The 13,483-nt window shown below is 26.5% G+C and overlaps 1 protein-coding gene across 1 annotated transcript in view; it reads left to right on the forward strand.

Annotated features, from left to right (window-relative positions):
- The window catches only part of LOC129987645 (transient receptor potential cation channel trpm-like), a 247,814-nt gene that overhangs the window by 6,409 nt on the left and 227,922 nt on the right, over positions 1-13,483 (forward strand). Inside the window, exon 2 of the mRNA XM_056095604.1 lies at positions 8,138-8,265. Coding sequence (XP_055951579.1) covers positions 8,143-8,265 — 123 coding nt within the window. The 5' untranslated portion in view covers positions 8,138-8,142. The remainder of the gene's footprint in view (positions 1-8,137; positions 8,266-13,483) is intronic.

The following is a 13,483-nucleotide window of genomic DNA, read 5'->3' on the forward strand; positions in this document are numbered from 1 at the left end:
GAAATGAAATAGGGGAGATGGAACAATTCTTAAGCAAGTTTGAGCTATCTAGACAAAAAAGATCTAGATAAACGTTTTATTATATTTAGAAAATTAAGAATTGAAACATCGTGGGACAGTCAAAATCTATCTCTTTGTATGATTCTGAACATTCATTTGCTATTCTTTAATTCCGTGTATTTTAATGTGTTTAACTCTTAGTTAAATATGAACAGTAAAATTAACCGTAATTAACCGTAGTAAGGTCATAAAATATGCAATATTTAAAAGACAATGCTAACTTATATAATATTTAAAAGACAAACGAATCGAATATTAAAATAAAAACAACAATCGAAACAACATTTTGTTGAGACTTGATATATTTACTCAGATACTTGATAGAAAACTAGAACATCTGAAAAACGTACCAGATAAAGGATAACAAATAATGTTTAACAACGTGATAGAAGGCACCGTAAATTTTTTAATCAATCGCAACAAAGTGACAACATTCTTTCAGAATGTGATTGAGGGAAAAAGATAACATTACCTACAGAGAGATAAACAATAAATGCTTGTTATTTATGTATTGTTGGTTTCAATGAAATGACAGCTATCACAAGACGCACCATTTTCTACAGTCTCTATTAGTTAGGCTAGAAATAATAAATTTGGCAAAGACCCCTAATTAGATTTTTATCGGAATGAACATCTCATTCATTTCACCAGTTTTGATTAAAGACTAAAATTAACTTATCATTTATATTTTTAGAACAGTGGTAGCATTAAAAAGGATTTTTCTTAATTTTTGGATATTATTTTCAAATTTACTGACAAAAATACCGATTTAAAAAAATTTCCAACAAAATATATTGGGAAAAACCTTCATATACCAGTCTTGCAAATTTTAAAAAATTAAATTTAGAGGGTGGCTGCTATCATTCAGTAAAGACTTAAAAACAATATGCTTTTTTTTTAAATATGAAAGGGATTTAGTTGTTTATTAGAAATATTTGCGATAATTATTGGTAAAATATGCAGTTATCTGAACAGAATGTTCCAAAACTCGAATTAGTTACGTTAAGAGATGGTAGAACAAAATTAGACTAGCACAAAATAATATACAATGAATGTATACTGGAAATTCAATCTGCGAGTCATAGAGGGCGCATTTTGTCCCTTGCGATTTTTTGTCTTATGAACACAATAAAAGAGTAATTTTGATTCGATTAGAATTAGCGAGTTATATACTGTGTCCCAAAAAGATTGAAACGCGGTTTAATTCTTTAACCATTAAATATAAGTGATTAAGTGATAAATTGCAAAATGGCTCAAAATAAAGTACAGAACAAAACTATGTTAATAAAAAAAATCATGTTAATTTTTAAAAAGTTACGTTTTTTTTTAATTTTTACATGGCCCCTCTGGACAAATTTGATCAATTCGAAAGTTTTTCTTTTCCATTCAACAAGATCATTAGAAAAACCTCATAAATGTATTTTCAAAACGAAATGAATTGTCATACAGTAAACAAATCGTCTTATGCCACTTTTCACACCTCGTAATATGCTGTTTCTTCGGTAAAAATATAGGCTATATACAAATTGTTAGTGGAAATTTTTAGATAAAAAATGCGATAGCATTTTAAAAAAAAATCCCAAATATCCTTAAATAAAGCTTTAATAGACAGAGGTAAACATTGCTTTGCCTATGTGAGCAGCGGGACATGTGCGTCTCTCAGTTTCATTTTATGCGGTCTATCATTTGACGTATATTATAAAAAAGTCATGTATATAAATAGACATTTTTTTACAATGTATTTTAAAAAGATTTTGTGATAAAAAGAAAATCGTCTGCATTTCACTATGCAATGTAAAAACATAAATATTTGAAACGGCTAAATTGTAGTTAAAGAAAAGAAAATAAATCGTCTGTGGATTAATTTGTGAGAAAGTTGTTTTGAGAAATTATGATAAATTTGACAATAAATTACTTGCATATATTTATTTTGTATTTGAATTTTTACAAACAAAAACGACTATCTGAACATTAAAAAAACACCTTAAGAATAAAGACCTATGCGAATAAGCCCTAAACTGGCAAAAAAAAAAGGATTTTAATGTAAATATTATTATACATTTTATATTTTTTATACTATGTGACAAATTTTATTTCTCTTTTGGTATATTATCTCTTCAAATTCAGCGGCACATTCAAATTTCAATTAAACATAACTCACTCAATTTTAAAGATAAGAGTATGCGGGTTTCTTTTTTTGTAATGATTTTATTACCTATAAAATTAAAGCTTTCTAATTTATTAAATTTGTCTAGAGGAGTCTCATAAAAATTTTAAAAAGTGCAACTTTTGTAAAATTAACGGGATTTTTTTTTATTAATAGGGTCTTATTTTGAAATACATTGCAATTTACATTGTCTATTTATCTCTAATAGATAAAAAATTAAATTGCGTTGCAATCTTTTTGAGACACCCTATATGGTATAGAGGCAGAAAATCTCGATCATCCAGCAAAAAGGAGCTGGGAATGCTGACTCATTATAATTAACAACTTTTGCTGTCAAAATTTTTGGATAGCTACAACTGTTTTGAAGTTGAAGCATCGAAAAAAATTATAAGTTATTAAAGGAAATAAAAATTCTACACATTTTTGCCAATTACGCCAGTATTTTTATAAGGATTTGAAGTTTTAAAATAAAATTGGGTAAAAGAGAAATGAATTTATTGCTATCTTTCTTTCGAGGGGATTTAAGTTAATAATCGGAAGAGCTTGGGGATAGAAAATCACTTTCCTATCTTTCATTTCAAAGCAATTGAATAAATTGAAAAAATGCAAACCAAAATGATTCATATGATGAAGGAATAATTTGTTTAAATCGAATTTTCTTTTCGTCTTCTAGAAGAAGAAAAGAAGTAATCAGATTCTGGGGGGGGGGGGGATTTTCAACCATCCCCGATTCCCATCCTGTGACCTGAATCGTTTATCAACGAACTCGACTTTGATGATTTTCAACCCCCCCCCCCCCTCTAACATATTATTCTTGTATCTAAATTGAATTAAAAATAATTTATTTATCTTGTTCACGTCGGTCTGATTACTGAAAATTATCCTCTAACATTTCACAGATTCTGTTTCGAGGATGTATTTTATATAAATTTGTTCTTATTTAATTCTGTTTTATCATCTTCTGATGTAATTAACACGAGTTTTGATGCATGCTCTATGGTATTATTTATTTATATCAGTTATTAAATAATCAAGTAAATGAAAGGGTTTATTACTACACAAAAATGACTATTAACGATATACCCAAACATTTTTAGAAAAAAATCCAGAGAAATTTATAATAAAACCTCACAAATTTACAAAAAAATATGCATCTTGAAGAGTTTTATCAAATGTTCCAAGAGCTTTAAAAGTAATTAAGGTGAACTAATTGCTCTTTTCCGATGAAAAAATGTCGATTAATGAAGGAGATAAATTTTGAAGAGATTAAAAATTTTCTTTTGATTAAGGTTAGCATTAAGAGGAAAATTTTTCTCGATTATTTTCAGACGAAAAAAGTACCGTAAAAATATTTTGTTTATAGTTATATGCGTCTATGATTTCTTAAATTAATTGCAAAAAAAAGTTATGATAAAGATTAATGAGATTTTTCAATCGATAAAAGAATCACTTGTAATCGATAGATGTGTTAGACTTGCCGTAATGGAAAAAAAAAATAAAGAATTCTTACACTTAATGTATCTATTATTTTTAGTATTTTCTATCTAAATATATTCTCTGAAATACAAATTATCTTTAAGTAGCTTTGATTACATTAAAAAAACTGAATTATTCATTCTTAAAATTTACAGAAAATGAATAACTTAAATACTTACAAAAAATACTTAAATCTTTTGAAATTAATTATTGATAAATTAAACGAAGATATTTTCTCACAAACTGCTTTTTTCAATGAAGAATCTTTTTTTTTCAAACTAAATCTCCTTTAGATCCCTGATTAAGTTTGACTTCTGTCGGTATAGCATTTTAATTAATTAACTTATCTACATGTTTAAAATAATTAACCCCCTCCAGCCCTAGCCATTGGACCTATTTCGATAATTTTAGTTTCATATAAATTTCACTAACCCTAAGTATATAAATAATTATTTATAATTAAATATTAATTTTCAACCAAACTTGATTCCACATCCTTTGACTAAAGTACTCAATCTCCACCAAAACTGTTGCTGAAAAATATCATAGGATAATTAATGAACTCAATTAATAAAAGAACAACAATAGTTAAAAAAATGAAAATAACTGTAGATGGTAGCAATAGAAGTTGGTTTCGAGAACAACTGGAACTGTAAACTGTCGTAACTTTTAGAGGGATCTAGAGAGAACAAAAGGGAAACAAAGTGAACCAAAATTGAAACTTAATTTCTAACTGCAACACGAACGGAAATTTGAGCTCAAACTGCAATTCAAACGGAAACTGGTGTTCAAACTGTAATTCAAACAAAAACTGGCTTTGAAACTGCCGTATGAACAGAAACTGGAGTTAAAACTACAATTTGAACGAAAACTGAAATTCAAACTACAACTCAAATGGAAATTGGAGTTGGAACTGTAGTTCAAGCGTAAACTGGAGTTGAAACTGCAATTCGAGCGGAAACTGGAGTTGAAACTATAGATTCAAATGGAAACTGGATTTGAAACTACAACTTGAATGCAAATTGAAGCTGAAATTCAAAGGAAATTGAAGTTGAATCTACAAATCGAACGGAGATTGGAGTTGAAATTACAATTCGAGTGGAAACTGGAGTTGAAACTGCATTTCAAATGAAAACTGGAGTTGAAACTATAACTGGAACTGAAACTTGAGTTGAAATTACAATTCAAATAGAAACCGGAGTTCAAAATGCAACTCTAATGGAAACTGGAGTTCAAATTGCAGAAATATTGCATCAGCACTTATATAATTAGCCCGGGTGCATCACTTCATGTTACTTCATGCCATAAAATAAATCTTAAAACGTGAATTGTAATTTCTCTTTGGAAATAAAAGTTACGGCAAAATTTTCCGATTTCTATCATTGAACCGATTTTGCCAATTTTTATTTCATATAAAAGCTCATGACCACTAAGGTGTTCATAGCATCGCATCGAATAGCATTAGCTGTATAGGGTTTCTGAAAAAGAGACAATTTTGATGATCAATTTAGATTCCACTCATTAAATTTTTATCTCATTACGTGCGTTTACTTCTAAAGAAATGATTCAACAAAAAATGTTGCTTTCCGAGAATAGAAAGTTATCGGGTTTTGAAATAACTTTTTGAAATATTAAGAAGTACCATATTTTATTTAAATAAAATGAATGCTTTTGCTATAGCGGCTTTCGAGAAATAACTTATTCTGAAAAATTATTATTGATCATATATCGTTAATATTTCGTTAGATACTTATATTCGTTAGAAAACTGAATTCAACATTTCTCGAAAAATTCAGAATATTTTAAGGATATTTCTGTCAAAGATAAAATATTTTTTGAATAGGAGTAAAAGTTCGTTTAAAAAAAAAAAAAAAAAAAAAAAACTTTGTTCCTGGAAGCAAAGACTGCTTTTACGATAGTTGAGCTGCCTTCACTACTCTCCGGAGATGCTCTAAGAATTTTTTTAACCAGTCAAAGTATCTGAAGAGTTATAAATAATGTATACAAAATATACTATTTATTCTCTGCTTGCTTTTTAAAATAAGTCTTGAAATTCAAGAGGAAAGTGTTGGTTTCTAGCTGTTTTGCCTTCTCTTGTAACCCACGTTTTATTTTTGTAAATATTATTAAATATCTTTTGTTGGATTTTCCTCTTGAATTTTGTTTATTTAAGTGATAAATAATAATAAATATTAAATATACAAATATGAAAAGTACCCATTATTCTCGGAAGATACTCAAAGAATGTTTTAACGAAGTAAAGCTATCTAAAGAGTTATGAATGATATATAAAGGATAAATTATTTTCCGTTTATTTAATTTCAACATCTGTCTTTATATTTTGGAGGAAAAAAGAAGAGTATTTATTAATTTTGTTTCTAACAGCCAAGTTGTACTTTTATAAACCTTAATACACATGTTCATAATTTTTTTCAGTTTTGTTTATTTGTTTATTATTTTGTATATTTAGTTTTGTTTATTATTTTGTTTATTTAGTTTTGTTTATTTTGTTTATTTGAGTTTTGTTTATTTGTTTTTTTTATTTGAGTTTTGTTTATTACATATATAAATATAAAAATGAACAGCACCCATTATTTTCGGAGGATATTCAAATAATTTTTAATAAAGTAGCGTTATCTAAAGAATTATGAATAATATATATAGGATATATCTTATTTTCCGTTTGTTGAGTTTAAAGATTTTTCTTTATATTTTGGAGAAAAAATAAAAAATAGAGTATCTAATAATTGTTGTTTCTAATTGCTAAGTCTTAGTTTTATAAAGATTAATAAGCATGTTTGTTAATTTTAATAAAAATGAATATTTTTATTTAAAGGATCTTTTATTTGGCCTAAAGAATACATACGCAATAAATCAAACCTCTTCATACAATGGATTTCTGATTATTTTTTTTTTACATAATTAAATATCTGAAAAGAAAGGTAAAAATGCATGAAAGATCCCTCCATAATCGGAATCATTATATCTTGAATCTTTGAAATTAAATTAGGTTCCAAAACTCTTATTATTCAATGTTGAGAATTCAGTATTCAGAGATGTTTATGTAAAATCACCACCATTTCTGAATATGTATGCAATTTTCGAACTTAATGCAACTCTTCAATTTTTTTATGTGTTATGAATTTAAAATAAATTATTCTTCACTAGTGTTTTTGTTTTAAAACAAAATGAGCAAATAATAAAAAAGTGTCCTAAAATAAAAATGATTATTTGGTGCCCATAGCCATTTTTTTTATATATATATGATTTCAATATTTCGACATTGCTGTGTTTTTTTATAATTTCAATACTTTCAATTTCTACAAGAGAAATTAAAAAGTAGAAATTTATATCTAAACTTTCTTAAGAATTGATATATTTTTAACGCGGAAATGGCATAATTAACGATTTCCTTTCTAAGATTAAAGATTAAACATTCCTTGTATTTTAGTATAAATAAGAAGAAAAAATAGTTTTTACTGCTAAAAATATAAAAATATTTGTTTCCAATAGTAAATTAAATATCAGTTGTTATGCTTTTAAGTTGCTAAGCAAGAATCGGCACGATAAGAAACAAGAAATCTTATTAAAAGCCCTATAAATTTAATATAACTGAGAAAGACTCAAAGAGTGAATTAGTTTAATTTTAATATATTTAAAATAAAAATTAAGGAAATATTGAATGTCGTCTAACGTGAAAATCTAAAAACTACACGATATTTTACAGTATTAAGTATGCTCATATAATTATACTACTGGTTAGAAATATATAGAAATAGGTTTAACAAATATAAAATGTTACTAAATGTTGTATTTCAAAGGAATTTTATATTATAACAAATAAATGAATTGTATACAATGAATCAAAATTATACGCATGGAATTACCATCCGTATAAAAAATGATTAGGAGTTAAAAGCAAAACACTATATATTTCTATCTGAGTGTCTCATTTTTTTAAAAAAGTAATTTATGGCTTTCAGCTTTTAAAGTTTATACGCATTATAAATTTTTATAATTAGTGAAATGTTTCCTATTTTATAAGATTAAAATCGATTTTTTTCAAACTTATAAACAGTCAGAAACTCTGAAAACAGAGTTTTTGACTATCCCAGATCTTTTCTCTCTCTCTCTCTCTCTTTTTTTTTTTTTTTTTTTTTAGCTATTTCCTGACATTCTACGATGCATATCATATTTATATACAACCTTCTTATGACCACTGGCTATTTTCTTTGCAATGCACGGGCAATTTATTCTCTCAAACCTGTATGTTTTCTCTTTCACCAGGACATCTGCTGCACAAGTAAAATGGCCTTTTATGGTATTATTTATGGACGTTATTACAGACAGACGGACATTTATCTTACTCAATAGACGTCAAATGTGTACCCATTTGCTTAAATGCCTGATGTGACTTTGTTTTGTTTCTTATAGGTGTGATGCGTCATGTGGGAGAAGCCTTGGTCAATGAACGGACACCTCGCCTCAGGGGTCGGGTGCTGGCCATTGGAATAGCGCCCTGGGGTATCATAGATAATCGAACTGATCTCATAGGAAAAAACGTAAGTCGTACTTCTTAGATTAAAAAAGTATATTAAATTCTTTGAAAAATGAACATAAAAGGGAAATAAGCTTTATATATATACTAGCCGCCTTTGGCGACCTTTGGCTCGCCAATCTTAATGCTCGTTAAAATTTTAATAATTAAATATTTTATGTAATTCCTACTTTAATAGCTTCTTCATCAAAATATTTTAAAACTTCACATTTTGAAAGTCATATAATTCACTCATAATATTATATAGGCCTTCAGTCATAACGTAATATATGTCTCTCTAGCTGTTAGCTCCCGTAGAATTGATGCTTTAAATTAAAGTGGAAATGATTAATCTGCAGTTAATATAATAATATTTTTTACTGAAACAAAGCATTTTTTTATAATATGATGATTGAAAACAGAATTACTGAGCATTTAAACCTTATGGGCACTAAAGAATATCTTTCTTAATTTATGTAATATCTCAAGAATGTGTCACAAAATTTTCACAGATTCATCATGAGCAGATCGATTCATTAACAATGTTTAAATTTAAATGCATCAAACACTAAGAAAATAAAACGAATCGTTTAAAATAATCGGTCAAAAACAGGTGAAAAAAACTACTTAAAAACCGATGTAATTAAAACTATAAGCATATACAAAAAATATATAACTAACATTAATTTAATTACTAATTTAATTACAAAAGCATACAATTAACTTAAAAATAATTTAAATCAAGTCCGCATCCGTTGAAAATAGTTGCCAACAATCAGAACTCAATGCGCATGCGTAAATTTTCAATGCCAGTATAGTAACGCAAATGATTGAATTTTTCTAAGCCAGTTGTTGTAACGCTATGCAGATTAGAAATTTTTAATTTCCTTTATTCTGTTTTACTTTAATTCAAAATTACTTCAGAATGAATCTGAAAGATCGATTCATTATCAACGTTTAATTTTAAATGCATCAAACATTAAGAAAATAAACAGAATCGTTTGAAATAATCTTTCGAAAAATGTTACGCCTAGCTTCATTAGCGTGGGGGGGGATTGAAGCTCTACTCATTTGGTGGTGGGGAAATGAAGATTTTTGTTGGCGGGAAAGTTTGTTTTTAATTAATAATTAAAATTCTAACTAAAAATTTTAAAAAGGGACCCCAGGTGCACATTCCCGACCTCCAAGGTATACATGTACCAAATTTGGTAGCTGCAGGTCAAACGGTCTGGCCTGTAGAGCGCCAATGCACACATTGAGCCTTATATATATATATATATATATATATATATTAATAAAAAAAGGTTGTTGTTTTTTTGCCAGTACATTAAAAAAAAGGAAAAAAGATTATCAAAATTCGGAAGTCAAAACAGAAAACGGAAAAATATGAAGCGTTGATACAAATACTCTAAGTAACTTGAAACTGAAACGAAATTCATAATTTTTTTTTCAATTTTTATATAAAAATATGGAAAATCGTGTAATAAATAGTTTGTAATCGTGTGATTATATAATATTGCTTCTTATTACATTCTTCTTGGCTTTATATCCTTCTTCTGTGTGCTTTTCAATAGATTTAGATTTACCTTCAGATTTTAAAAAAATAATAATTCTTTTAATCAATTGATTTGTAAAATTGTTCCTCTTAGTCAGTGATTAGTAAACAGATATTTTTTTATAATTCTTATATTTGTTGTTTTCCATCATTTAATATTTAATGAATCTACAAACATGAAACATTTGAAATGAAATAAAAGTCTTTAAAAATGAAAAGAAAAAAAATCACAAATTCAAAATAACTTAAGAAATGAAATTAATCTAACTGAATATATATTGAATACCTTTTTCTTTGATATGATATTTTGTGAGCTCAGTGATATGTATTCCCTTCAGAGGATCAAATATATATTTGTATGTTTATTTAATTTGTATTTTATATTTCATTTCATTTATTTTATTATTACTAATATTTTTTTATTAATATATTATTTGTATGTTTTGTTTTTATTTTTTTATTTACAAGAAAGTTGAGAAAGAATAAAAACGTATTAATTTAACAAAGCGATTTAATTTAACAGTTTAAAGAATTAAAAGGACGGATAGTGTTCTTTAGTTCTGGAACAAATGCGAAGTATTTGTTTATTATTCAAATGTTTTGTCTTGAAAATATTTTTTACGATTTATACATCAAAAATATAATTAAATATTAATTAGTGGAATTCCATTTATAAAGCACTTCGATTGCAATTAAGAGGAAATTCTAATGATTTGCTTAGCAAATGCTAGCGATTTGCTTTACTTTTTACTGTTGTATTCCCAAAATAAATTAAATTATAAAAGATTTTATCAAAATAAATTTACATATTGTTTATTAGACAGATAAAATTGGTTGAAATTTTAAGGAACTAGTTAAACGATAACTTTTGTAAGACAAGAACTGATTTAAATGTAAACCTTTTAGTAAAGCTTGTGTAATAGAGTTTCTTTTATTTTCGCTGAAAAAATAAAGAATCGTTTGGTATCACAAGAAAAGTCAAGATTACTTTATTTGATTAAAACTCTATTTAAGCCAACAAAATGTATTTTCTCAAATCAGCTTTTACAGAATTCATTAATGCGAAAGGATTAATAAGAATTTATAAATGCGCTATAACTATGCGTAATTTAAATTGCGTAAAAATTTAGACTAAAAACACTTCTGTCTAATGTGGGTTTTAAATTTTTCTATTATTTTAATTAAAATCTCTCATTCATAGTAGTTTGATTGATTTATGAAAGTAATAGATATTAATCTCTCTAAACAAAAATTTTTCCTAAATTAAATAATGACTGAAATTTTAAACACATTTAGCTTCTCTAAATAGTGTTTATTTCATCGTCAATCATTACATTTTTTAAAAATCATTCGAAAAATGAGTATTATGAAACTTTATATTTAAATTTCTAAATATATGCAAAAATAAACAAAAAAAAAATATTTTTATAAAGAGAAACGTAATGTTCTCTTTGATTCTTTTCAGTAGATAATTTTAATCAGGCTTCAATATTTGGAACAAATAATGAAGTTATCAAGATGCTTTTTGAATAGAGATTTTGTTATAAAAGTATTAATTAGTTTCATAGATTATAATTTAAACTATTAGATATTTTTGTGGTTATAGTTATATACCATTGGTTATCCTCTATTGACAAACACGGCTTCAGAAGATAAACAACATTTTTCATAACATTATGAAGCATTTTCTGTTGGTATATCAGAATACTGTATTCAAATCTTAAACAATGAAATTCCCAAACCCTTCAAGGAAAATTTATAAAAACTGTTTCCCGATTTTCTGTGATGCGTGCCATATATCTTTAGATTTAATAAACATTTTCCAAAAAAATAATCTATTAAAAATCATTTCACTTGTATATAGATTTAAATTAGATAATATTTGAACGAGTAATAAGAAACAAAACTTATCATAGCTTTCCAATTTTTAAAAAAGTAGGAAACTTTTTTAAATAAAAGCTCAAAAATTTATGACGCGATTCAGAAAATATATGAAGATAAGTTATTTATCCATGTTTTGGAATTATTTTGTGTCCCCACAATATTGGTTGTCCTGTTTCTTAAACAATTAATATGGAATGTGTTTCTGTAAATTTTTACCTTATCGATTAATAATACAGCAAAATACACATTTTATGGTTTTTATCTGTTATTACTAAACGTAGAAATTTTTACCTTATCGATTAATAATACAGCAAAATATACATTTTATGGTTTTTATGTGTTATTACTATACGTGTAAATTTTTACCTTATCGATTAATAATACAGCAAAATATACATTTTATGGCTTTCATCTGTTATTATTATACTTGCAAATTAGAATTGGTTTACACTGCAAAATAAAAATTAAAGTAAAATTCGGAATTTTACTTTATACATTTTTTATATACATTTGTAATATTACTTTTCTGCACAGTCAGTTTTATGGAAAGGAACAGAGTTTTGCAGATAACTCTAACGGATACTAAATATATGTCCGATCAATGACTCTTCGTCTGAGCGACAAATCTAGTGACCAGTTGGCGGCGATAACGATCTAAATTCCAAACACTGTCGGAATGTTTAGCATATCCCCATATACAGCGGTGATATGATATTCTTTTCCTTGTCACGGAAACTCTAAAAAAAACGAAATACAAAGCTTAGAATAATCAGTAGTCGAATCGATAAAAGTGATTATTGAGTTGAGCTTAAGCGAGTCGTTAAGAAAAATTCTTTGGAATGTCAATCTTTAGTGAGTTTTCACAGAATGCTTTGTGCTGTTGAGGTTGTTTAGTTAGCGATTTACTACTTGTAGGGTGTTATTTTCTTCGAGTGATGTTTTGTGTGTGCTTCATCAGTGTGTGTGTGTGTGTTTTCATTTGTAATTTCGCCATTTTGTGTGAGTGTCGTTATGATACTGATTTTTCACTGTACACCAACCGGATTTAGATTTTTTTCATATCAATAATCTCAGTGGCAAAAACGCACAAACAAATGTCTAATGGAATGATGAATCTAATTTGAATTAATTAATAACAATAAAAAACATTTTTATAAATCAAGTATCAATTTTATTTAAAATGTTTATTAAAATTAAAGAAAAATTATATGAAAATGGAATCAGTATTAATAAAAAGGTACTTTTTGTGTTTTAAAGTTCTGTAAAAAATCATTTTTATGTGAAATTATTTTCAGAAAATATAATTGAAAACAGCTTAAAAAATTCCTTGATTTTCTTTTTTAATTTTTAAAATTTGAATGCTGATTTTTTTTTTCCATTTTTTTTGTAGTGATTTTACTTATGTTCTGAAAAAAAGGAGAGATAAGTTTCTTCGTAAAATAAAAAAAATCTTACAGAAGTCATAAAAATAAACATCTGTGTCAGTTTATATGGATAGTTTAGAATCACCACAAAGATAATTTAATTAATATTTGATAATTTGATCTTTGATAATTTATCAAAGATAATGTAATTAATCATTCTAGAATGAAACCAAAGAACAAAAGAAGCCCTACACACACGCGCGCGCACTTATGTGTGTATATATCTCTTAATTTAACTTAAATCCTAATTAATTCCCTCTCTGTCTAAATTTAGCTCATATTAACTTGATTCTGAAATGTTCTCTTATTTTCTGATCCAATAAAACTTTTTATTTAATTACTTTTAACATACGCTTTAAAAAAACTGATTAATTAAGCAG

The sequence above is a fragment of the Argiope bruennichi genome, chromosome 10 (assembly GCF_947563725.1).
Source record: "Argiope bruennichi chromosome 10, qqArgBrue1.1, whole genome shotgun sequence".
Taxonomy (NCBI): domain Eukaryota; kingdom Metazoa; phylum Arthropoda; class Arachnida; order Araneae; family Araneidae; genus Argiope; species Argiope bruennichi.